Source organism: Panthera onca, chromosome D3 (assembly GCF_046562875.1).
Source record: "Panthera onca isolate mPanOnc1 chromosome D3, mPanOnc1 haplotype 2, whole genome shotgun sequence".
Classification (NCBI taxonomy): domain Eukaryota; kingdom Metazoa; phylum Chordata; class Mammalia; order Carnivora; family Felidae; genus Panthera; species Panthera onca.
Window position 1 is genome coordinate 36,417,872 of NC_138350.1, and position 26,929 is coordinate 36,444,800.

A 26,929-nucleotide genomic window follows, 5' to 3' on the forward strand; every position below is an offset into this window, starting at 1 on the left:
ATAACCCGGTGGTAATTAAGTAGGATTAAAGGTGGAGGAATGGATTCTATTTTATTTTATTTTATAATTTTTTTTTTTAGTGTTTTATTTATTTTTAAGACAGAGAGACAGAGCATGAGTGAGGAGGGGCAGAGAGAGAGGGAGACACAGAATCTGAAGCAGGCTCCAGGCTCTGAGCTGTCAGCACAAAGCCCGACGCGGGGCTCGAACTCATGAACTGTGAGATCATGACCTGAGCTGAAGTTGGACCTTTAACCAACTGAGCCACCCAGGTGCCCCTGGATTCTCTTTAAAAAAAAAAAAAAAAAGAACAAGTTTGGTGCATTAAATTAAGTAAGAAAAGTTATGTGATGGCAAGGAAAGATGCACAGGTTTGCTCCTCTGGGTCTAACGTTGCTCGTTAATTCTTTTAATGTATAGGGTATGTACCTACCAGCGGTCTGGGACATATAAGGTACACAGAAATAAATAAAACTTTGTTCCTGACCTTAAGGAGTTTTTGATATAATGACCAAAATAGGTAAATATGAGGCTCGTTGAAAATGGGCTGAACTCACGTAATGATTCAACCGATATTTATCAAGTGCCTACTGAGCATCATGGTTGGTTCAACGTGTTCATCCACGGCTGCTGGTCCCATGGAACCCGCAGTGTGGTCATGACTCGGTGGAGGTATGTCCACTGTCCAGAGAGTGTGAATCTGCCAGGAATGACTCAGAGAAAGCCTTTGATCTGAGGCTTGAGGATGAGAAGGAATTTGAAGGCCGCAGAGAAGGGCCTTCTGGGCAGGAGGAACTGCCAAGGCATGGTATGCCAAAGCGTGGTAGCACAAAGGAGCGGATCCCATCTATGAAATCACAGTTGGTCCTGCCGCACAAAGTGAGGGGAGGTGGAAGGGGCCAGTGGTGCACACGGCCTCATTTGCAGGCCAGTGGTTTGAAAACCTGCTTCTCTCTTGCTGGTTTTCCCTTCAGGACCCTTCTTCCTTCATGACCCAAGGAATTCCCCCATGGGGATTTTTATTTGAAACTCCGCCGTGCAAAACAGATACAGGCAGGGCTACTCGGATGAAATCGTGGGAGACTCTCAGCTGCCCCCATGGCTCCCTTCACAGGTCCCCCCAAAACCCAGGAACAGAGGTTGAAGGGACCTTTGTCAGCCGTGGGGGTCCTTTGGAGAATGTTGATGGGCCGTCATGTACAAGCTCGAGCTCGCTCTTGACCAGTGTGGAGAGGGCTCCGAGGCAAGCAGACCAGTGACAGGGAACCCAGAGAGGGGAACTTGGCTTGGCCAGGAGGAGCATCAGAGAAGGCGTCCTGGAGGAGGTGGCTGCTGAGTTGGGGATGGGGGATAAGATGAACCCAGCCAGAGAGGGGAAGAAGTGCCCTCTGGGCTAGGGACAAGCAGGAACAGGGAACAGTGAGCAGCCATTGCCCAGTGAGATGGGCTGCATGGTCGGGGACCGGGGTTCTGGAGTAAAGACCTAGTGAAAGTTTGTAAGGAGTGGTAAAAGATGAGCATTTTATTTTTATTTTTGTTTTTGAAAAATTTTTAATGTTTATTTTATTTTGAGAGAGAGAGAGAGGGAGCAAGCACAGGAGGCGCAGAGAGAGAGAGAGAGAGAGAGAGAGAATCCCAAGCGGGCTCCACACTGCCAACACAGAGCCCGATGAAGGGCTCGAACTCATGAACCATGAGATCATGACCTGACCCGAGAGCAAGAGTCAGATGCTTAACCGTCTGAGCCACCCAGGCGCCCCTAAAAGATGAACACTTTAAATGTTTAGAAATTCTACCCCACCCATTGGAAAATTGTGTTAATCTGTAGCGTTTTGACAGTTTCAGCCCCACCTGCCACCTAGAAGATGGGGACGAAGTGGTCTGTGACCAGTGTGCACCGGGATACTCGGGAGCTTGGTGCGAGAGGTACTCTGTCTGCATCACTCAATTGATTTCAAAAAGTTGCATCAGACTTTTTTTGTTACTTCAATATCAGTTATATGTGTTTACTTTTAAATGTGTAGCTAAGTATGATTTTAGAGCTTTGGGGTGTGATTATTATTTCACATAATTATAGAGAAAAGCCAGTATGCCGATTAAAAAACTAGTGTGAAAAACTCCCTGGGAAATTTTCAAGAACGGCATTTGGCCTCCTTGAGCTAAGATGGGTTCTCGTCAGTGACAATAGACACAGTGAGGAGCCAGTGTTTACTGTTCACACATTGAAATCTCCCTTTACTCTGGATAGTTTCAGAGGTGAGGGGTAGTTTGATTTAATAGCCATCCTCTGGCGCCTGAAAGCCAACGCTGTCTTTTCCCACGTGTAAGTATCAGCGCCCGGCTATGGCTAAAGTCCCCAGGAGAGCCACACCATACCCGTGGCCGTGGCATCCAGGTACAGTTGGCCTAGGGCTGAGTGCACATCCGCTTGGATGTATGGCTCATTTTGGATGCACTCTCTGCCTTCACAACGAGTGAGGAGATCTGAACGCCCGAACTCAGTGTTGCACTCCACAATAAATCTTATGTAAAAAGAGTTCTGTCTGACTTATTAACCATTCAGAGAATCCCTGGATGGTGGGGTAATGTCTAGAGCATTTGCATTCAGTTGGATCCCTCCTTCAACCTTTTTGCAGATGCGCAGACGGTTACTATGGAAACCCAACAGTGCCCGGGGAATCCTGTGTTCCCTGCGACTGCAGCGGCAATGTGGATCCCTTAGAGGCCGGTCACTGTGACTCCGTCACCGGAGAGTGCCTGAAATGCATTGGGAACACGGCTGGTGCCCACTGTGAGAGGTGTGCGGACGGCTTCTATGGGGATGCCGTGAAGGCTAAAAATTGCCGCGGTGAGTGTGTGGGCTGCGAAGTCAGAGCCGTTACTAATCGCCATGTGAAGTCTCCATCCATCTACTTACATGTGTCACAAAGGGCTCAGCCTATGGGGTAACTTTATCTCAACTGGTGCTTGTGTTAATGCCAGTGTAGACCCAAGATCTGTGTCTTCCCTGCTTGCCCTGCCTTAGCTTGATCAGCTCCTATAAACGAGGTCCGATGGTCTAGCAAATAAGTGACCTTCCACTGGGGGAGAAAGCGGGACTTGACAGTGCTTAAGTGGTCAAGTGCTCCCAGTGACCGTGGCGAAGGCAGAGTGGTGTCAAAGCCTGCAGTGTTTGTGAGGACAGGCTCAGGGGTCTCTTGAGTCGGACGGGATTTCCAGATACAGGGTGGGAAATGGGAAGACTCCAACCCTGGAGTCTCAGAGGTCTGTGCCCGGACTACCGACTCTCACGTTGCTCTGCAGGGCTGTGCTTCCTTCCCGACATTACAGATCACTTAGAATCATTCATTGAGGAAAGCAGAATTTCATATACCTGAGATGACCAACTTGTAGCCTCAGGGCTAATACAGCCCTCAGATTTCTAGGCACAGATCTTGAAGGTGTGAAAGAGAAAAAATGGCAATTTTAAATTTTTTTGATAATTTGCTATGTCCAGTCCTACTATGCTATTACAACATGGGGACACAAGAGGGTGCTAGCGATACAGAAAAGATATTTTCCCAGGCAGGTAAGGCTTTGTAGCCTTGGGCCAGTCGACTTGATCAGCAAGGCCACCTAGATTGGTTATCATAGGAGGATAATTACGATAACTGGTATTTGTGAAAAGCTTCAAAGTTTACAGAATGCTTTCACTACACTCATGCCATTTCTTTTCATCTTTACTGCAAACCTCGATGATTCATTGTTTGTTCATTCATCATTTATTAAGCAGTCACTATACTAAGTATTGTCGTAGAAGTTGGAAAAATTATGACCCGGGTCTATTTTTTTTTTAACATTTATTTATTTTTGAGACAGAGAGAGACAGAGCATGAACGGGGGAGGGTCAGAGAGAGAGAGGGAGACACAGAATCTGAAACAGGCTCCAGGCTCCGAGCTGTCAGCACAGAGCCCGAAGCGGGGCTCGAACTCACGAACCGTGAGATCATGACCTGAGCTGAAGTCGGATGCTTAACCAACTGAGCCACCCAGGCGCCCCGACCCAGGTCTATTAAGGAGCTACATGTAATGGTGTGGAGGTGAAGCACAGATGTGGGTCTCAGGCTTTGGAGTCTAATGCGGGTTAGAGCTCAGGGTTGGTCACAACCAGCTGGGTGACATTAGACAAATTTACTAACCTCTCTGAACCACTATTTCCTTACACATAAAATAGACATAGGCATATATATGTGTATATACACATATATGTGAGACGTCAGTGAGATAACAAAGTTCTGGACGTGGAATAAATGGTAGCTGTTATGAAGCTATTCATTATTAGCTTTATTAATGATAATAATAATAAAATGATTTATTATTTTTATTAAATAATAATAAAAATGATACTTTTTATTACTTTTCTATAATTAATGCCATCCAGTAGAAATGTAAACCGCACAAGTAATTTTAAAGTGTCTAGTCACCGGGGTGCCTGGGTGGCTTGAGCATTGAGTTGGTTGAGCATCCGACTTCAGCTCAGGTCATGGTATCATGGTTCATGGGTTCGAGCCCCGCGTCAAGCTCTGTGCCGACAGCTCAGAGCCTGGAGCCTGCTTCACATTCTGTGTCTCTGTTTCTGCCCTTCCCCCACTTGTGTGTGCTCTCTCTTTCTCAAAAACCAATAAATAAACATTTAGAAGTTCTTTTCTTGTCACCACATAAATAAATAGATGAAATGTATTTTAATAATACATCTTATTTTACCCAATACGTAAAAGTAATATCACTTTGTCATGTAATCAAATTTTTAAGGTATTAGTGAGATATTTTCTTTCCTTTTTAAGACTGAGCCTTCAAAATTCAGTGCATATTTTATAGCCTATTTCAATTAGGATGCTAACTTTTCCTAAGAAACACTTGATCTGTAATTTAGATAACATAAAATTCATAGCTGCAAAAGGGAATTTACATACCCGAGTTGTTCAAACATATTTCAAAGTTTTTCATTGTGACCAAAAAAAAAGAATCATTTTCCTTTATATTTGCATCTGCATTGACAAAACTGCTTCAGTATTTTGCATAGAGAATAGGTCTTGGTGATGAACAGAAGTGGGGAGGAGGGTCAGAACATATAGGATCTGGGTCTGGGTCCGAGCTGTTGGCCCAGGTCTTAATTTAAGGGAAATTAGAGATCTCGCTGGTCAGTTGCATCGGCCACATCCCAGGGCTCAGGAGACACGTGCACGTAGCACCAGGCAGATATGACAGACAAGTCTCTAGGGTGATAAATGACCATCCCTGGGGTGCGCACAAAGGTCCGTAAGGGCCCAGGGCCATCCACGGCTGCGTCTGGAGGAAATGCCACTTGATGTGAGTCTAGGAGGATGGGTAGGAGATGACCAGGTGGGCTGGCAAGTGGTGGGAAAGTGTCGTCCAGGCCGGAGGAGCAGAGTCCGGAAAGAGTGTGCTAGAAAGTGAAAGGCAGGTTGGGCCAGGGCAGGAGCCTCGGCTTACGGGCGGAAAGCAGACTGCATCTAGTGTGGACAGCACAGCACCGTCTGTCCCGGACTCCAGCTCACCTGAACGGATCTGTGTTGAACAGTCACTCTGGAACCACTGTGGAGGTTGGAGTTGACAAGAAGACAGACAAGGCCAGAAAAGAAACTTGCTGGCAGAATTAATGAGGGTTTCCAGCAGAGCTTTTGGCATGGGGTAAAAGTGAAGAAGCTCCGTGGCCACTGGAGGTTGGGAGGCAGGGAGGGGTTAGGACGGGCAGGATGGTGACCCAGGTGGCTGGACTGGTTATAGAGGGACACTGTCCCGGTTCTTTCTAGTTTCCAAGCATTTGTAAGTTTTATTCTTGCTTCATTTCCTCTTTCCTGTTCCCCAGCTTTGAGGAGATGAATTCTTACTATTTCTGGATATTTCACTAGAAATCCTTCCAGGCCAGGGGCGCCTGGGTGGCTCAGTTGGTTGAGCGTCTGACTCTTGATCTTGGCTCAGGTCATGATCCCAGGGTTGTGAGATCAAGCCCCACACTGGGCTCCACACTGGGCATGGAAACTGCTTCTCTCTCTCTCTCTCTGTCTCTCCCTCCCCCACCCCTCTCCCCTGCTCGCATATTCTCTCTCTCTCTCTCTAAAATAATAAAAAAGAATAATAATAAAAAAGAAATCTTTCCAGGCTATGATAGAATCCCTCTCATGGACTTCCCAGAGGCCCCACCTGCTAATATACTACTGTTTTATTAGGTTAACCCCAATGAGAATCCCAGTATTCAGTATTACTGACATGGGAATTCCTAGGGGGTTGTTGGGAAGGCATTTGGATATTCAGGTGTGCAGGAATCAGGGAGGAAATGGAGCTCCGAGACGCATCAGCTTTGGTGTGGTAGCAGAATTGGTGCTTCTGGAATGGTTTTGCAGGACAGCCCGGGGGCACTGGAACCCCACCAAGCTCTACTGTTCAAGGCACCTTATATGAAATATGTTAGGCGGGCACAATTTTGATATCATGAGGTTCTTATGAGAATTATATGTAAAGCACCTAGCAGTCGGTTATTGGCACGTATTTTATTTTATTTTTTTGTATTTTATTTTCTTTAAAGTGTATTTATTTTGAGAGAGAGAGAGAGAGCGTGCACACATGAGCAGGGGAAGGCAGAGGGGGAGGGAGAGGGAGAGAGAGAATCCCAAGCAGGCTCCGCACCATCAGCACAGAGCCCGATGTGGGGCTCGAACCCACGAACTGTGAGAACATGACCTGAGCTGAAGTCAAGAGTCGGAAGCGTAACCGACTGAGCCACCCAGGCGCCCCCTAATGGCAACTATTTTAAATTAGTATTATTTACAGTAAAAAAAACTTTTTGGTAATAATTCCTATTAGAATTGTTGCCATAGCAGGACAACTACTAACAGCTGTGTGACTTGTGGCAAATTACACAATGTCTCTAAGTTTCAGATTCCACACTGGACAACAGAGACAATTATAACACGTCTCTCCTCAGTTTGTTACGCAGGTCGAATGAGAGCTACTGTAATGTGATACGGGCGCAAACTGACAGGACAGGAAATACAATTTATTATCGTCAATATTTGGTGGTGGTCATGCGGTGAACTTTGACCTTTCCCCAGAGGAAGGGGAGGCTTTCCCTGAGACACAGAGGGGCAGGCACCAGAGGGAGAGACACAAGATACGAGAAGGAAACCGAAGGGTGTCCCTAACCTTGGTGAGCAGGAGTGGGTGATGAGTCTATGTCACGGGAAGATACAGCCAGATGAAGACCCATAGTGTGCTCATTGAATTTGCCCCGGGAGGTCCTGGGAGATGTTAGGAGGAAGCAGTTTTAGCAGCCAGGAGGCAAGAGGCAGGCAAAAATTGAGTTGGAGGGAGACAGGGGGACAATTAGTGGGATCAGGAGATGGAACCTCAGATGGACTTTCGTGCGTGTGGTGTGTGTGCGCACGCACATGGGTGTGTGCATGTGAGTAAATGGGTGTGTGATGTTTTCTATGGGCGACAATTGAAAATAGATGCGGAGGAGTGTTTTAAAATACAGGTTTTATGGGGCGCCTGGGTGGCTCAGTTGGTTAAGCATCTGACTCTTGATCTTGGCTCAGGTCATGATCCCACAGTTCGTGAGTTCGAGCCCTATGTTGGGCTCTGCAGTGACAGGGTGTGGAGCCTACTTGGAATTCTCTCTCCCTCTCTCTCTCTCTGCCCCTACTCCACTTGTGCTCTCTCTCTTTCAAAATAAATAAGCTGTATGTATATATGTATATATATATACACACACACGTACACACACACACACACACACATACACACACACACGGTGTATTGTTATTTAGGTATGGCAAGGCCAGCAGATGCCAGGAGGAGGGGACACACCAAGGCATTGTGGGGAGGGCACTCAGGAAGCACCCATGTAGGTCAGGAGGGGAAATGTGGTTTTTAGAGCCTTTGTTGTGGTTTCCTCAGGAAGGAAAGGGCAAGGCAGAGTAAACGGGCTTAGGATTGGCTACTTTAAACAATTTCAGCAGGCTCTGGGGCATGGGAGCCATCCCTAGTTGTCTGAGGCATGGCCCTGGGGTGAAAGGTCCTGGGGACGGTGGAGGTGAAGCCCAAATGAAGGGAAGGCCCAATAAGAAGGCCTTTGTGGGTGTGGGCTCCGGATTGGTTCGTTTGCACGCGAAAGGCGTTCTGGCTGGCAAGCTATTTATTCTTTCTGGACATTGACTAGCCCTGGGAAGGGCGGTGTCTCCAGGGTCCAAGGCCCCAGAAGGCACATGTAATACAAAGAGTGAGTCGAGTGTTCACAGCTGAGCCAAGGGAATGGGCAGCGGCGAGTGGGGCCCCTAGCACTTCCCCAGCCTCCTGCAGGGGGCATCATGGATCCACTTCCGCTGGGGAACCACCACCTCAGTGCCTTGGCCGCAGTCAGTTACGCTGCCTTTCCTCTGAGCCTCAGCCTTGCAGTGTCCTGTTGTCTGCCACTGCTGTGCCACACGCAGTGGCACAAGTGAGATAACCTGCGAAGTTTTTCTCTTCTTACCTCATTACACCATATGACAGTGCGCATTCCCTGAGTGCAAGCGTTCATAAGCCGTGTGCATTTCTGGGGTATTTTGTCAGTGAACATATTAAATATTTTCAAGGACATGCATATTGACGGCCAGTTTATAAATACCAATTAAACATTTCTTGGAACCATTAAATTGCATCACTCTGAAAAGGTGAGGGACTTGCTAGCTTGAAACATCAATATTATAACCATAGATAAAACATCAATAGCTATACCTATAGATAAAATTGAAGTGTTTGACCTGAAGCTAAGAGCTTCAGAGCTACAAATAACTTGTGACTTAGAACAGGGAAATATGTCACATTAAACTATGAAATGTAATATTAGCTATTTCGATTGTTATAACGGAGCTTTAAAATATTAAATATCTACATGATTGGAATGAGAGCAGGCGACTCAGTTGATTTTGAAATCTCCGTCGTATGTTTCTTATGAAGATTTGTTAATAAACATCGGTGGCTCCTTTTTACAGATTCAAGGAGTTCATGAAATTGGTTAAGATCGTTTGCTACTTGCTATCGTCATAGCTTCAGTGGTTTTTCTGTGCGATGGTTCCTTCCACCAACCCCATTTGGCCTACTTTTCAGAAAAATACTAAATTTTAAAAGTCATTTGGAAGTGATTTATTGTAGTTTTAGGATTTGAAACATGAATGTTTAAAATTTTGCCTTTGGGGATTAAGGGGTCTTATTACAGCTATATCCAGAAATGGGCACAAATGTGTCTCTTGTGTGTGTTAGCCTGTGAATGCCATGGAAAAGGCTCCCTTTCTGGTGTCTGCCATCTGGAGACTGGAGTCTGTGACTGCAAACCGCATGTGACTGGACAGCAGTGTGACCGGTGCTCGGTAAGAGGCCTGCTGGTCATTGCGTACAATTAAAGTATGTGTCAGCGAGGTCTGTAATCGATACCTGAACGTTGGTTCCCAGTGAAATGGACTTCATGACTGCCGGAAAGAGCTCATGCCCAAAACACGGCTGGTGAATGCTGTGGGTCCTTACCTGCGGACCAAGTGTTCAGTCTGTAAGGGGGTGGAATGACGTCGTGAGCACTTTATGATTCTGTGAAACATCCTGTGTTTGACTTAGGAAACATTCTCGTGAGTATTAGTGGCTAACTAAAATGTATCTGTGGCTTCCCCAATTCTGTCCCTCCTGTGAAACAGCATGGCTATTATGGGCTGGACACAGGGCTTGGGTGCTTGCCCTGTAACTGCAGCACGCCAGGCTCCCTGTCGGATGACTGCACGGAGGAAGGCCGATGTCACTGTGTGCCAGGTGTGGCTGGGGAAAAGTGCGACAGGTGTGCGCGTGGCTTCTATGCGTTCCAGGACGGCGGCTGTACACGTAAGCTCTGGAATTCATTATCTGAGACTTTATAGTAATTTCCCGACTTTTCTTGGCGCTCTCCTTTGACTTCTAATTGTGTTAAGTTCCTTCACTTTTTCTCTTTTGAGTGTGTAGGATTTCATACCTTTTTTCTGTTTCCTGGCCCCTGTTTTTCATCTGCCCGGAATCTCTGGTCAGGCTTTACTAATGATGTGAACTTTGATTAGCTTTCGTTTCTTCATCTGTAAAATAGAGAAGCTGATTGTAATCTCCACCCAGGAGTTATTTTAAATGTTGAGCATAGGCATTTGGAACACAATAAATGCCCTGTGGGTATTGGCTGTATCTTCCCGCCTACTTCTGTTTCTCTGTCCCGGTTACCCCGTTTCCAGCAGCAGCTCCTGACAAGGAGGAACAGCCACCTCCCGGGAGACACGGACGGGTCTTGGGAACCACGAGGTCTCCGTTAGGAACTAGAAGAATGGTCTAGAATGGTTTGGATAATTAATAAAAGGGAGATGACCTGTGGCATCAACTCGGACGCCTTCCGTCGCGCGGTGGTCCTGATGTGTTACAACACTGTCTGTCTTCGTTGCAGCCTGTGACTGCGCCCACACGCAGCACACTTGTCACCCGGAATCGGGGCAGTGCATCTGCCCTCCTCATACTCGGGGCGCATCCTGTGACGAATGTGAGGACGGATACTGGGGCCGTGACCCAGAGCTCGGATGCCAGGTGTGCACTGCCATCGGCATTTTCTTAACCGAGAAGCGCTTTGCTGGAGCAAATTACATTCCTTCTCTGTCATCCATTCGCTTGACCTCAACCCGGTGAACAGCTCTGTGGTTTGCATTTAAAACTCAGTACAGGTGGGGCGCCTGGGTGGCTCAGTCGTTTGGGCGTCCGACTTCGGCTCAGGTCATGATCTCGCGGTTCGTGAGTTCGAGCCCCGCGTCGGGCTCTGTGCTGACCGCTCAGAGCCTGGAGCCTGTTTCAGATTCTGTGTCTCCCTCTCTCTCTGACCCTCCCCCGTTCATGCTCTGTCTCTGTCTGTCTCAAAAATAAATAAACGTTAAAAAAAAATTAAAAAAGTAAATAAAACTCAGTACAGGTTCAGGCATCACCTGAAGCAGCACCTTTAAAGTACATCATTCTAAATTTTCTTCGAGAACCGGCTGTGGAATTGATGGCTGGAAAACTTTATTTTAGTGCCCTTTAAATGTATTCTGCACGTACACTATCTTCCAGGAGAAGGACATAAGTCACTTTGTTGGAGGGTTGTATCCAGTCTTCCTTGGTTCTGTTGTCTATGTAGCTTTCCTCAGTGAAGCTTAGATAGAGGTTGTGTTTTGAAAACAGACTTGACTTTGACCTGTAAGATGATGTTGACTTTCACGTCACAGGTTGGGCCCAGTGCGCATGTGCTGAACGGGGCACAGCTGTCCAGCATGGCAGTCACCGCCTCCCGTTGGCTCTTGGCAAAGTGAATCCATGGAGCCATATTGGGAGAGGCCCACTCATCCAGACCACTTCCCCACACTCAGTGTTCTTCTGTAATCCCCACATGGGTACATTATGAAAATGTAAAAGGTACCTTTTTATTTAGTTAGTTTGTTTTTCCAGGCCTGCAATTGCAGTGCTGTCGGGTCAGCCAGTCATCGGTGCGATGTGCTCACTGGCCGTTGCCGATGTAAGCCAGCGTTCGGTGGACCGAGCTGCCACCAGTGCTCCCTGGGGTACAGAGACTTTCCAGACTGCGTGCCCTGTGACTGTGACCCAAGAGGGACCTCGGCAGACACCTGTGATGAGGAACAGAGTCTTTGCAGCTGTGCAGAGGAAACCGGTATCTGCTCTTGCAAGGTAACGGCCCTCGGCGTTCCACGGTCTTCCCCTCTCACGCGCATCATTAGGACTTTTGGGCTTTTGACTACAGTAGAACCTTGGTTTGTGAGCATAATTTCTTCCAGAAACATGCTTGTAATCCAAAGCACTTGTACATCAAAGCGAATTTCCCATAGGAAATAATGGAAACTCAGGTGATCCGTTCCACAACCCAAAAATATTCATATAAAAATGATCACAATACTGTAGTACAATACAAAATAATAAAGAAAATACAAAATGTCAAGAAAAGTAAACAAACTAACCTGCACTTGCCTTTGAAAACCCTTGTGGCTGGTGTGAGGGAGACAAGAGAAAGGAGGGTTATAGTGAAGGACGACTTTATCAGCAGTGGGATCACTGCTGTCTATTGGCTCAATGGGATTTTTTTCTTTTTGGGCAACTTTCACAAGGAACCTATCCAGCGACACTTGCTTTTGCCTCCTTTGGAGGATTTCGCAGAAATGTGATACTGCATGGATGATCACTCATAATCCAGCAGTGAGAGAGAGAGAGAGAGAGAGAGAGAGAGAGACATTCGGCATCACTACTAGGAGTAGGTTCTACTCCTATTGCGAGACACTGATTTATCAAGCTAAAGTTTGTTAGAAATGTTTGCTCGTCTTGCAGAACGTTCACAGAACAGGTTAGTCGCAATCCAAGGTTTTACTCTATTTACATCAGCAGCTAGGTTTTAGACACTTGGCATGGTTCTCACTGCCTTCTAGGTTTGAGTTACAATTCGGTGTAGGCCCTTCTAGAACACTTCTCTAAAGTGGAATTTTTACTGGTTATTGCAAGTGTCAGATGATGGAACTGAACTGAAAGACACGAGTTTTCTTTCGTGTTCCGGTTGGCTGAGTAGCCAGTGCGTCTTGAATATTCAGGCAAAACGGGTAACCCAGGGCTTCAAGAAGATGTGATTTTATAGCTGGTAATTATTCTTTGGTATGCGCTGGCCAGACTGAAGGCAATTTGTGCTTGTTGTTTTCCCAGCAGGTAAGATTTCAACATCATGTTTAACTCTGTGTGTTTCCACTGGGTTCCCCATTGTGCTTGTGATTAGGAGGTGACTGGCTACCTCCTCTGATCCTTTTCAGGGGCTGGTGAGAGAGAGGGTAGTGGGCTGACCAGTGACTAGGGGTGAGGAAGGGAGCGCCCATGCAGATACGACGGCCCGGGAGCGATGGAAACACCAGTGAATGTGCCTTTGGCTTACCACACAGGTGATGGCAACTTTCACCCGAACAGGACGGGAAGGGCCTGCCGCAGTGATCACCTGGTCTGTGTTCTCCACCTGATGGGCCATCAGAGTCACCTGGGGCCTCGGGGAAGCCTCCCTGGCTGCTCCAGGAAAGGCTCATCAGGCAATCTATATATTGCCAAGGCCTCCAAGGTGATGCTGATGGTTAGCTGCATTTGGGAATCACTGATGGCGTCAGAGGGCGGGTGTTCCTTGAGGTCAGGGAGCTTGCTTTGCGCAAGGAAACGGCTATTTCCGAGACGTGTGCTGCTCCCGAATTAGTTTGCTGTCTGCTCTCATTTCTGTTCCGAAATCACACCTCTTCTTTTTAGGTAACAACAGACGAGTCTGTTGCTTTTTCTCCTTTAGGAAAATGTGTTTGGCCTGCAGTGCAGCGAGTGTCGAGCCGGCACCTATGCTCTCCGCGCCGACGACCCTCTGGGGTGCACCCCCTGCTTCTGCTTCGGGCTGTCACAAGTCTGCTCAGAGCTCGAGGGTTATGTGAGGACCCCGGTGAGTGGTGCGCGCGGTAAAGCGTGCTGTTTTCAGCACCCTCCCCACCGTGGAAGTTGGGTGATGGTGGGGGAGACAGTCAAGTACTTTAAACTTTGCTCTGATGGCATCAGAAATTCCAGGAAGCTGACCTGGGTTCGCTGTGAATCGGAGCTCTGTTTTCTGCCGTCCGAGGAAAGAAATGAAGCGGGGACGGAAGGCACCCCGTGTCGCTCCTTAGCTAATCTGTCAAAAGCTTTACTTGGCGAGAAGATAAGACTGCAACGCACCACAGCCTCCTTCGTAGGATTGAATCCTGCCCCAGCGTAGCAGTAGCTTGGCCCAAAACGCAATAGTGTAAAACACGTGCAGTTTTCACCTTAACCCAGAGGTTTCAGTTTGAAGGAAACATCTGTGTTACTCCTGTTTTAATAATGAAGCTATCTCGTCTGTGAAACGATAGTAGAATCTGACAAATCAAAGGGGAGGTGTGAATTCATGTCCTAAGGTGTCTTTTTCTTTCCTTCCATGACTAGATAACGCTGGGCTCGGGTCAGCCGCTCCTGCGTGTGGTTTCTCAGAGCAACCTCAGGGGCACGACCCAGGGGGTGTATTACCAGGCTCCTGATGTCCTCCTGGACGCCGTGACTGTCAGGCAGCATATTCACACGGAGCCGTTTTACTGGAGACTGCCAGAGCGGTTCCAGGGAGACCAGGTGAGGCCCACGCCCAGCCTAGGACTGGTTCTCATTTCCTGGGAGACTCGGGTCTCGTCCGAAATCACAATGGACTGTGTTAGCCTACTAGTAACCGAGGGGGTTATTAGTTCACTCTTCTAAGTGGGGCTGGAGAAGTTTAACACTTAGCAAAATCCCCCCATGGGGCGCCTCGGCGGCTCAGTCGGTTAAGCATCTGACTTCAGCTCAGGTCATGATCTCGCGGTTCGTGGGTTCGAGCCCCACGTCGGGCTCTGCGCTGACAGCTCAGAGCCTGGAGCCTGCTTTGGATTCTGTGTTTCCCTCTCTCTCTCTCTCTCTCTGTCTCTGATTTCACAAATATTTTTCATTGTTCTTAATGTAAGCTCAGTGCAAACCTAGATGCTGTGTTTCTTCTTAAGAAATCGCCAGTCGTTGGTTGGGGAGGGGGATGGGGTGTAAAAACCTACTATAACAGAGTATGGAAGGCCTCACTTGCATTTTTGTTTAAATCAATTTGAGTGTGTGAGTGAATTCACCCAGATCTTTAAAATTGGCAAATATGTATCCAGTGTTCCTATAGCTGTAGGTTATTTTTAATTCAAAGGAGTTTGAAAATAATCAGGATCATTACCACACAGATTTGTTACTTTGGTGCTGCCCTCCTTGGGTGCCAGCAAGAGGAAATTCTGGAAGGTGATGGACCTGTCTGTGGTGGCCTTGATGATGGTGGTGGCTTCACAGGTGTATACTCATCCCCAGACTCGTGGAGTTGTACAACTTAATTGTGTACAGCTTTTTACATTCCAAACATGCCTCAGTTAAAACAAACAAAACAAGGAACCTATAAAACATCTCTAACTTTAAAAAAACAAAAAACAAAACCAAAAAAACTAGGGCACCTGGGCAACCCAGTCGGTTAAGCGTCCTACTATTGATTCTGGTTCAGGTCGTGATGTCACAGTTTGTGGGTTCGAGCCCCGAGTCGGGCTCCGCATCGACAGTGCGGGGCCTGCTTGGGAGATTCTCCCTCTCTCCCTCTCTCTCTGTTCCTCCCCTGCTTGTGCTTGCTCTCTCTCAAAATAAGTAAACTTAAGAAACAAAACAACAACAACAAAAAGACTATAGCCTGAGTCAACGTAATAATCCATAATTAAGTAGAATTAAAAGGAAGGAAATTCCAGACAACCTATCCCACCCATGTGATGCGCGATTTCTTTCAAGTGGCAGCAGGCTTGTGGTGAAAGCTTTAAACCAGCGCACATAAGAGGTGTAAGCCATTTCCTGTCCCACAGCTCCTGGCCTACGGTGGCAGACTGAGGTACAGCGTGGCCTTCTATTCTTCCAATGGCATGGGCACCTTCAACCTTGAACCCCAGGTGCTCATCAAAGGAGGCCGGACCAGAAAGCAAGTCATCTACGTGGATGTGCCGGCACCGGAGAATGGCGTGCGACAAGACCAAGAAGTGGGAATGAAAGAGGTGACGGTGTCCCCTTTTCGCATATGTCCCTTAAGGGTGTGAATTTAGCTCTGGGGGCAGTGGAATGACAAGCTGCCAATACGAGAGCAAGAAGACCTGGAGATTAAAATCCCAGCGGGTTTGGTAAGATTTGTGAAAACAGTCCCAAGTTTCATGTTCTCAAGAACTGTATACTAGGTTTGTGTTACCTTGGTGCAGATTGCACCCTAAGTCCTCCATCGCGATACCCATGTCTCCATCTGAGTGGATGTAATGGCGTGAAGTCTCTGGACTTGCTTGGACCTGGCAGGTGCGTGTCCACTTGCCTGGTGGAGGTCTGTGGACGGTTCACTGTTGACCTGCCGTAGGTGACCCCTGTCTGCTGACAAACGAGGCTGGCGTCACTGCCGCCTGGGAGGTGACCGCAGAGCCGCCTCCGTTGTGTTCGCTCTCCTGCGCAGGATGGGGCTCACTTCTGCAGAAATTGACCAGAGGGTTACTAAGTTCACAAGCCCCTGAGGATTTGTAACCTGAATGTAATTGAATTGTGTTTCTCCCCCACAGAATTTTTGGAGATATTTTAATTCCGTTTCTGAAAAACCTGTCACACGCTCCGATTTTATGTCTGTTCTTAGCAACATTGAGTACATCCTCATCAAAGCATCTTATGGTCAGGGATTACAGCAAAGCAGGTACTTGGAATCTTCTAGAATGAAAAACAGATAGTCTTAATTTGAAACCAAACTGAAGAGATTTGATTCACCCTTATTACTTCCTATATTTATTAGTCTAGATATATTTGTGTGCCTCACCAAAACTTTGTTAAATATTAATATTCTGAAATGTGTGGGAAATGACCTAGATTATCCATCCTCCAATTAATGTGGATATAAAATGTGAGTACCTAATGGTGAAATCTTAGCTGAGGATGAAATATAAAGAAAACAAAACAGTTCTGTCATCTTCTGTTCTGCCCTTGAACTGAGATGACGTTTCTTTGTAATAACATCAAGAATGCTGTCACCTGCTCAGTTAGTGCTTATCCCATAAAGAAAGCTGCTCAGTTATGGCCAAACTACTCCTTCCAGTTCTGGGTGTGCTTTCTGGAACCTTGTTTGTAAGGTCTAAAATGTTGGCTGGGGACCTTCACCGTGTAATAACAGTAATGATGGGCTTTTACACATTCCCTTTATAATCGTGTAGGAGCTACTCCCAAACCGGCAGGAAAGCTCTGATTTAATACGTGAGCAAATTCATTAGGTAATGTGCTAGGTCTCTAGAAAGCGTCTTTTTAAATATTAATGTCCCCTCTCACACTTCGTGGTTTCACAGAATCTCAAATATTTCCATGGAGGTTGGCAAAAAGGCGGACAAGTTGCGGCCGGGACAGAAGGCGGCATCCCGTTTAGAGAAGTGTCTCTGTCCTCCTGGCACGGCTGGGTTCTCCTGTCAGGTACATGGCTGGGTCCTTCTGTCGTCGGGCACACGGCTGGGTCCTTCTGTCAGTTAGGGAGACGGTGCTTAAAACCCACTACCTGGTTCTGAGCGGAGATCTGCTTGTTACAGCAACTCCCAAGTGATCAGAATTTGTATGGATTGTATCCTTTTTCTCTTTTAAAAAATTATGGTTAAATACGCATATACAAATTTTACTGTCTTAAACATTTTTAAGGGTATTGTTCAGTAGTGTTAAGGGCATTCACGCTGTACAACCAACCTCCAGGATTCTTCAACTTGCAAACCTAAAACTCTGTACCCATTACACGGAAACTCCCCAGTCTCCCTGCCCACAGCCCGGCAATCACCTTTCTGTCTCCGAATTTGACCACGCTAGGTCCTTCATTTAAATGGAATCCTGCAGTATTTCTCATTTATGACTGGCTAGCCTAATGGATACTGCGTTGACCGTTTTGCCTGTTGTGAATAATGCTGCCGTGAATATGGCCACGTGTATCTCTCCAAGACCCTGATTTCAGTTCTTTGGGGTTTATACCCAAAAGTAGAATTGCTCGGTCATGTGGTAATTCTGTTTTTAACTTTTTTGAGGAGCTGCCCTACTGTTTTCCACAGCACTGCGGCATTTTCTATTCCCGCTCACGGTGCACAAGCGTTCCACTTTTGCCGCATCCTTGACAACTCTGATTATTTGCTGGTTTTTTGATGGTAGTTCTCCTGGTGGGTGTGAGGTAGTATCTCATTGTGGTTTTGATTTGCAGTTCCCTAACGATGGGTGAGGTTGAGCGTCTTTCCAGGTGCTTATTAGCCATTGTATCATCTTTGGAGAAATGTTTAGTCAAGTTGTGATACTGTCATTTATCAGAAGAAAGATGTATTTGGTCTTTATCCCCTATTCCTAGCACAGAGTTCTTAAATGCTTGGAATCTCCTAAGTGATGAGATCTGTAAATGTGTCTTTTGTTATGTTAATGAGGTGACTTTTGGAAAGCTCCTAGATCATGTAAGGATGGAGGCTGGTCACCAGAAGAACCCGCCATGTGGTTGGAGGACTTACAGTCTTACCCCCAGACCTCAGGGGAGAGGGGAGGGACTAGAGGTTGAATCAGTTTCCAGGGGCCAGTGATTTTCTCAATCGTGCCTATGTTAAGGAAGACTCCGTAAAAACCCAGAAGGATAGGGGCGCTGGGTGGCTCAGTCCGTTAACCGTCTGACTTTGGCTCAGGTCATGATCTCATGGTTCGTGGATTTGAGCCTCACGTTGGGCTCTGTGCTGACAGCCCAGAGCCTGGAGCTGCTGCGGATTCTCTCTCCATCTCTCTCTGCCGCTCCCCAGCTCATACTCTGTCTTTTGCTCACTCTCTCTCTCAAAAATAAATAAACATAAAAAAAAACAGGATAGAGTTCAGAGAGCTTCCTAGTTTGTCAACGCTTGGTGAGCCAGGAGAGGGCATGGCAGCTCCAAGCCCCTTCCCCGTATCATGCCCTCTGCATCTCTCGCATCTGGTTATTTCTGAGTTACATTCTTTTATAATAAACCAGTGATCTAGTTCTGAGCTCCACTCTGGCAAATTAATTAAACTCCAGGAGGGAGTTGTTGGAGCCTCCAATCTATAGCTGGTTGTCAGAAACACGGGTGACAGCCTGGATTTGTGATTGGCATCTGTAGTGGGGGGGAGGGGCAGGCTTCCGGAACTGAGCCCTTAACCTGTGAGATCTGATGCTATCTCCAGGTAGGCAGTGTGAGAATTAAATTGTCAGACACCCAGCTGGTGTCCAGACGTTGCTTGGCGTGGGGGGAAAACAAACCCACACAAAGAACTGGCCACAGAATGTACTGATCAGAGCTGCGGCTCAGAAGTGGAATTGGTGTCAGACTGGCTAGAAGTCCTTCGCCCATTGTGTAATCATGTCCATTTCCTTTTGCATCCGCTCAGGACTGCGCACCTGGTTACCACAGAGGGGAGCTGCCGCAAGGTGGTGGCCGAGGACCCCGCCCTCTGCTCGCTCCTTGTGTGCCCTGCAATTGCAACAACCACAGCGATGCCTGTGACCCCGAAACTGGGAAGTGCCTGGTACGTGTGTTTGTGTGGGTGATTAGAGGAGGCACCGAGTCTTTGGATTTCTGGTCCAGAGTCCTATAAAGATCTTGGTTTAGAGGGAGCTTATATTTAGTGTAAACTACACATAAATTTCCTTCCAAAAGGCTAAGAGGTCTGATGCTGTCAGTGCGAAGTCTTGTGTAAATTTTAGTTCTGTGAATTCGTGTGTCGGTACCAACTGGGGAATTAGTTACATGTACTTGCAGTAGTGGTGGTTATGGTGAGAGTAGACGAGACCTTTGTGTCCCAGAACCGGGAGGGTCACCTGGAGGTTTTAAAATAAGTTAATGCCAGCATCGCAAATTTATTTCTCTCCTCGCAATTTTTTTTTAAAAAAGCTTATTTTCGGGGCGCCTGGGTGGCTCAGTCGGTTAAGCATCTGACTTCAGCCCAGGTCCTGATCTCATGGTCTGTGGGTTCCAGCCCCGCGTCGGGCTCTGTGCTGACCGCTCGGAGCCTGGAGCCTGTTTCGGATTCTGTGTCTCCCTCTCTCTCTCTGCCCCTCCCCTGCTCGTGCTCTGTCTCTCTCTCTCTCTCTCTCTCAAAGATCACTTTAAAAAAAAATTAATAATATTTAATTTCTTGGATGTCTTCGTATGCGTTCGGTTCTGAGATACCTTTCCCTTGTTTTTAAAACACACAAAATTCAAAATTCAGAAGTTGAGGATATACCTGGCTTTACTGAGGGATTCGTGAATTGGGGGGGGGGGGGCAATCCCATCTGTTGAGTAGAGGGGAGCTCCAAGGAGTTATACAAAATAGACATTTTTTAGGAGGGAGGGTGGGGCAAGGAAGTTATTATCAAAAAGAAAGGATTGCTCCAGAGGCAAGGTCACTTTCCACTGGGGGGAGGGCAGGGAGTCTGATGAGGTGGGTCACCTCCTCTTCCTTTTTTGGGGATAGAGAAGGGCCTACATGACAGGGTACCTCACTGGTGCTGATGAGAAAATTCCCGACTGACTGATGAAATACATTTCTGGGGGAGACTGAAACTGTAGTCAGGCTAGGTATTAGGTCCAGTTTGGCGTCTTGGCCTAAGTGGTGCCATTTTGGGCCCATGGTTCTCTTTTTAACAGCCTAGACCAAGATCGGTCCCGGAAACCTAAGGAGAATTCTGGTCACCGAAAAGGAACACGTGGGCCAGATGGAAGTCTTGAGGCCTTGCTGAGGACAAACTCTTGTGTCTGTGATTTCGCTTAAGCTGACAAGGCCTTATTGATAGCGTAGAATAACCTGATATTCTTTCCCCGCTCTGGAAATCTCATTTTTAAAATAATAATTCTTGGAGAAACATGGGTTACTCGTATAAATTGCGCCAAGACTAACTTACCTCGGGTAAAATAACTCATTGACAGGAAATGAGCTGCCCACCGAGAAAGACATACCTGAAGCCGTAAAGGTCCCAGGTGTGGCTTAATCACAAGGAACAGGACAGGGAAATTAGGACAGGGGGCTCCCAGCCGACCTGCAGCCACTCTAGACCTGTCTTCTTCTGTTTGGAAGCATTTTTTCGTATGTGGCCTGTAAAGGTCATTCGCACTAGGGACGCTGCTGAACTGTCGCAGTGTGCAGGTGAATTTCGATGCTGAGGCGCAGCAGGGTTTTCCTCAATTAAAAAGGTATCTATTAACCTTTGCTGACTTCATTATATATGTGGAATTAAAGAATTGTTCCAGTTCTACCCGGTAAAATGGACTTAATGAAGATGCAAATAGCTGCAACACTATTAAAAAAAATTTATTCACTTTAATCAGCTCATGCTCCAGGCAAAAGTAAGGTCCTAATCGAGAAAATGAGAAAATCTCATTTAAGGATTTAAGGAGGATTGATTTCAGGCAACTTAAATCGAGACGCGATTAGCGGGGAAGGTCCCTTGGCCAGTCATGGGGACAAAGGTCTCATGGACACGTGGTTCGTGAGTTTGAGCCCCACGTGGGGCTCTGTGCTGACAGCTCGGAGCCCGGAGCCTGCTTCAGAGTCCGTGTCTCCCTCTCTCTCTCTGCCCCTCCCCCACGTCCTCTGTCTCTCTCTCAAAGATAAGTAAACATTAAAAAAAGGGTTTTTTTTAAAGTTGATCAGTTCTTTCATGCTGTATCTTTCCTTGGTACAGCTAACTATTTTAACAAGATTAGGCACTCTTAGGGCATTAAATTATTACCCTGCCTTTCCTGGCCCAAATTCACCAGAATAAAGTTGAGCAAATGACCGGTTGATTTGTACCCAAGGAAGAATACAACCTGCTTAACCCAATCCAGGAAAGATTGTGGTGAAGAGTGTCACCAGTATCAATAAAGACTGATAGCTTTTTGGACAGTTCCCCGCTCTGGGAGGAAACGTTTGCCAGATGTTACCTGGAACCCATAAGAGCTCACACCTGGATTTGTTCGTTAAATTTTGCAGTCCACAACAGTGGATACGTATGCTCCAAGATGACTTAGGTCTGAACTACATTATTCACACCAAGCAGTTATTTAACGTATGTTTACCCACCTCCAGCAATGGGGAGCTCAGCTCATCTTTGGGCAGCCCTGATCATTCCTGGAATTTAGTGCCCTGGCTTGTCTACCCATTGGTGCACTTTTAATCTTTGGAGCCATTGAGACAAACCAGTAGTTCAAATTTGTTCATGAAAGATGGCAATGTTTTGTTTTTTTTTTTTAATTTTTTTTTTCAACATTTATTTATTTTTGGGACAGAGAGAGACAGAGCATGAACGGGGGAGGGACAGAGAGAGAGGGAGACACAGAATCGGAAACAGGCTCCAGGCTCTGAGCCATCAGCCCAGAGCCTGACGCGGGGCTCGAACTCACGGACCGTGAGATCGTGACCTGGCTGAAGTCGGACGCTTAACCGACTGCGCCACCCAGGCGCCCCAAGATGGCAATGTTTTAAGAAATAACTTGTAAAACATTAACTTCCTCTTTCACATATCAAAGGTCCTGAATCTCCAGTCCTCCTGGTCAAATATCCTTAGTTTATATGCCTGATGTTTCTATGGAATGGTTGAATCCATTCCCCATCCTGAGGTTCAAGTATCATGCCCACAGCCCAGCACCTTTTCTCCAGGTATGGGTGGGGCATCTCTCTCTCTGACTTTAGGTGTCCCATGAAGGCAGCCCGTGGGTTTTGCCAGTCTGGTCACTGCTGCCTCTGCTGAGCTGATTTAAGATGCTTACGCTCCGTCCACATGTTTAACACCGAGTCCTTGCTCTTTGAACTTGGGGCCTTATCTTTCCTCTTCAGTCTTCATCTTGTGAGGTCTCTTTTGTGGTTTAGTGCAACAGTGCACTTCTAGTTGGCAAAATCTCTTTTAAGCACTTCCTGTGGATTATTACGTAGGTGGGCATCCAGACCATTTTGGATCTGATTTAGTCACTCAGCATATAGTGTCCCCCCTCTTCATGTCACTGGGACTTCGATAGTATCCTAAAAATGATTGGTCAGACATGTGACCTGGAAAGGGGTGGGGAGACTGAGGAACACCAAGCTATCCTGGGAATTCCTTTCCTTGGGGACTCCCTTCCAGGAGATAACCCTTAACGCTTTTGCCCTTGAAAAACTGACCAGCCTTGTCTGTGCAGCTTCCAAAGCACGTGACTCATCCTCCAGATCGGTTGACATGAACAGGTTCTCACTTCCCAGCCACTCTCGGGGGCAGCTTGTCTTCAGTTCTCTAGGATCTTGGAAACCAGGAAGCTCACGATCCGTTGTGGATTTGGGGAGTTTTTAAATGCTGGAGTTGGTGTCACAATGAAAACCAGAAAATCGGATCCATACTTGTTCATCATCTATTTATTGTTCATCAGATTTATATTGTGTATCATTAAAACAAGTACTTAACACATGTTCTTTTTAAGAGCGAGGTTGCAAATTTTACTCCTAAAGAGATCGTGCTTTTAGGGGCCTGGGAGATCCCAGTAAAATCTACTTTCACCAGGTGAAATAGGAATGTAATTTTAAAACAGAAAATACTGGCATATTTTTTAACCAAAAGGATTTCAAAAATAGCGTTTCAAAGGTCTAAAAAGGTGTCTTTGTATATCCTCTCTGGCTGCCAAGAAGAAAGTCTGCTTCTGTTTGCCAGTGTTCCGCATCTTGTCTTTCTGTCCCTACACCCCACACGGAAGCCCGTGCCCAGGGCCTGGGCGGAAAGTGATCGAACCGGCCAAAGCAGATTTCACCTTGGAAATGGATGTCACACAATTATTTTCTCTTGTAGCTTCAAAAACTATTTTAATGGCAGGATCATAAGTCGTGTCATCGAAATGGTGACATAAAACTTAACTAGAAATGAATTGCTTGTTGCGAGAATCTCCTGGTGGTGCTCTAAAGCTCAGCAGTTTCGGGGCACCTGGGTGGCTCAGTTGGTTAAGCGTCTGACTTCAGCTCAGGTCATGATCTTGCAGCTCGTGAGTTCGAGCCCCGCATTGGGCTTTGTGCTGACAGCTCAGAGCCTGTGACCTGCTTCTGATTCTGTGTCTCCCTCTCTCTCTGCCCCTCCCTCACTCATGCTCTGTTTCTGTCTGTCTCTCAGAAATAAATGAACATTAAAGAAATTTTGGGGCGCCTGGGTGGCTCAGTCGGTTGAGCGTCTGACTTCGGCCCGGGTCATGATCTCACGGTCCATGGGTTCGAGCCCCGCATTGGGCTCTGTGCTGACAGCTCGGAGCCCAGAGCCTCTTTCAGATTCTGTGTCTCCCTCTCTCTCTGACCCTCCCCTGTTCATGCTCTGTCTCTCTCTGTCTCAAAAATAAATAAATAAACATTAAAAAAAAAAATTAAAGGTCAGCAGTTTCTTCCCTGTTTCCTAAATCGTCTCTTTACTTCTGTTCTTTCAGCCCCTCACCTGTGATCAATGAACCCCAACTATGTGTAAAACCAGTGTGCTTCAGATGTTTTTTTTTGAGTTAGTATATATTTTAGATCCATGTTTTAAAAAAAAATTTTTTTTAATGTTTATTTCTGAGACAGACAGAGCATGAGTGGGGGCGGGGGCGGGGGGGAGGGGCGGGGACACAGAATCGGAAGCAGGCTCCAGGCTGTGAGCTGTGAGCACAGAGCCCGACGCGGGGCTCGAACTCACAGACTGCGAGATCATGACCTGAGCTGAAGCTGGACGCTCAACCGACTGAGCCACCCAGGTACCCCTAGATCCACATTTTAAGGACCTGAAAGTTGGTGGCTTCTAGAAGCCATGTGTGTGCATACATATTGTATGTGTGTGTACTTTCTATAAGAAGGATGTATTAATAATTCCTAGGCTATATTCATTATGACGAATACAGGGCAGAGCTGGCAGTATTTCCAGGATTTAAAACCTATGAAGAGGGGCACCTGGGTGGCTCAGTCGATTAAGCATCTGACTCTTGATTTCAACTCAGATTAGATCTCACGGTTTGTGGGGTGGGGCTCTGTGCTGACATTGTGGAGTCTGCTCTCTCCCTCTCTTTCTGCCCCCCTTTTTCCCACTGTCTGTCTGTCTCTCTCAAAATAAATAAAAATAAATATTAAAAAAATATATGATGAAAAATGCTCTTCCTCTCAATAATAATAATAATAATAATAATAATAATAATAATACCTGACAGTGGCTTACTTAGGTGTTACCAGGTAAGGATGATTTCTAACAATTACCCCATGATTTTCCTCTCCTTTTGAAACGCGGGGCTCCAGAACTGCAGCCATAGCACCACCGGTGACCACTGTGACTTGTGTGCTCCTGGGTACTTCGGGAAGGTGACTGGCTCAGCCAGCGACTGCTCGGTGTGCGCCTGTCCTCGCAGCCACCCTGCCAGGTGAGCCCGCGCAACTGTGCCCGGAAGCTGGGGCTGCTTCCATTCTCGGCCTTGGTTTCCAGGCTTTTAACTAATACTCTCTGTGTGTTGAGAAACGCTGATTTTAAGAGAAAGTGTTCATTATGACAGCCTTTGAAGAGAATCTTTCCAAAAGCAAAGTATCTGTGTTGGTATCGGGGTGTTAAAATGGAACCCACGGAAGAAAATACTTTCAGGTTTTATTGTTTATTTTATTTATTTATTTTTCAGTTTACTTTTTTTTAACTTACATCCAAGTTAGCTAGCATCTAGTGCAACAATGATTTCAGGAGTAGATTCCTTAATGCCCCTTGCCCATTTAGCCCATCCCTCCCCCACAACCCCTCCAGTAACCCTCAGTTTGTTCTCCATATTTAAGAGTCTCTTCTGTTTTGTCCCCCTCCCTGTTTTTATATTTTTCTGCTTCTCCTCCCTTATGTTCATCTGTTCTGTGTCTTAAAGTCCTCATATGAGTGAAGACATGATGTTTGTCTTTCTCTGACTAATTTCACTTAGCATAATACCCTGTGGTTCCATCCGCGTAGTTGCAAATGGCAAGATTTCATTCTTTTTGATTGCCAAGTAATACTCCATTGTGTGTGTGTGTGTGTGTGTGTGTGTGTGTGTGTGTGTGTGTATGTATGTGTTTTTACCACATCTTCTTTATCCATTCATCCGTCGATGGACATTTGGACATTTGGGCTCTTTCCATACTTTGGCTATTGTTGCTAGTGCTGCTATAAACATTGGGGTGCATGTGCCCCTTTGAAACAGCACACCTGTATCCCTTGGATAAATACCTAGTAGTGCAATTGCTGGGTCGTAGGGTAGTTCTAATTTTAGTTTTTTTGAGGAACCTCCATATTGTTTTCCAGAATGGCTGCACCAGCTTGCATTCCCACCAGCAATGCAAAAGAGATCCTCTTTCTCCACATCCTCACCAACATCTGTTGTTGCCTGAGTTGTTAATGTTAGCCATTCTGACAGGTGTGAGGTGGTATCTCATTGTGGTTTTGGTTTGTATTTCCCTGATGATGAGTGAAGTGGAGCATTTTTTCATGTGTCGGTTGGCCATCTGGATGTCTTCTTTGGAGAAGTGTCTATTCATGTCTTTTGCTCATTTCTTCACTGGATTATTTGTTTTTTTGGGTGTTGAGTTTGATAAGTTCTTTATAGATTTTGGATACTAACCCTTTATCTGATAGGTCATTTGCAAATATCTTCTCCCATTCTGTCGGTTGCCTTTTAGTTTTGCCGACTGTTTCTTTTTCCTTCACTGTGCAGAGCTTTTTATTTTGATGAGGTCCCAATAGTTCATTTTTGCTTTTGCTTCCCTTGCCTCTGGAGACGTGTTGAGTAAGAAGTTGCTGCGGCCAAGATCAAAGAGGTTTTTGCCTACTTTCTCCTTGAGGATTTTCATGGCTTCCTGTCTTACATTTAGGTCTCTTATCCATTTTGAGTTTATTTTTGTGTATGGTGTAAGAAAGTGGTCCAGGTTCATTCTTCTGCATGTCGCTGTCCAGTTTCCCCAGAACCATTTACTGAAGAAACTGTCTTTATTCCATTGGATATTCTTCCCTGCTTTGTCAAAGATTAGTTGGCTATATGTTTGTGGGTCCATTTCTGGGTTTTCTATTCTGTTCCATTGATCCGAGTGTCTGTTTTTGTGCCACAGGTTTTATTTTCTGAAGAATAATTATAGCCTCCAACCTCTGTATCCAGCGTACCTGGAGATGAATTGTTATTAATTTTATGAATGTCGATATGAAGAATTCCATTCCTGTTTAACGTAAGGGGGGGGGCGGTTAGAATCTGTATATGCTGGTGAAATGATGAAATGCAGAAATGCTCCTTAGTAATGAGACTGAGGCTAGCTTCTGCCTGAACTCGTGATGCTC

The 26,929-nt window shown here is 46.3% G+C and overlaps 1 protein-coding gene across 1 annotated transcript in view; it reads left to right on the plus strand.

Annotated features, from left to right (window-relative positions):
- Nucleotides 1-26,929, plus strand: part of LAMA1 (laminin subunit alpha 1) — a 168,294-nt gene that overhangs the window by 85,720 nt on the left and 55,645 nt on the right. Inside the window, exons 18-30 of the mRNA XM_081790773.1 lie at nt 1,840-1,926; nt 2,637-2,848; nt 9,304-9,410; nt 9,729-9,909; nt 10,490-10,626; nt 11,515-11,751; nt 13,385-13,528; nt 14,044-14,223; nt 15,498-15,683; nt 16,227-16,354; nt 16,995-17,115; nt 19,054-19,191; nt 24,892-25,013. Coding sequence (XP_081646899.1) covers nt 1,840-1,926; nt 2,637-2,848; nt 9,304-9,410; nt 9,729-9,909; nt 10,490-10,626; nt 11,515-11,751; nt 13,385-13,528; nt 14,044-14,223; nt 15,498-15,683; nt 16,227-16,354; nt 16,995-17,115; nt 19,054-19,191; nt 24,892-25,013 — 1,980 coding nt within the window. The remainder of the gene's footprint in view (nt 1-1,839; nt 1,927-2,636; nt 2,849-9,303; nt 9,411-9,728; nt 9,910-10,489; nt 10,627-11,514; nt 11,752-13,384; nt 13,529-14,043; nt 14,224-15,497; nt 15,684-16,226; nt 16,355-16,994; nt 17,116-19,053; nt 19,192-24,891; nt 25,014-26,929) is intronic.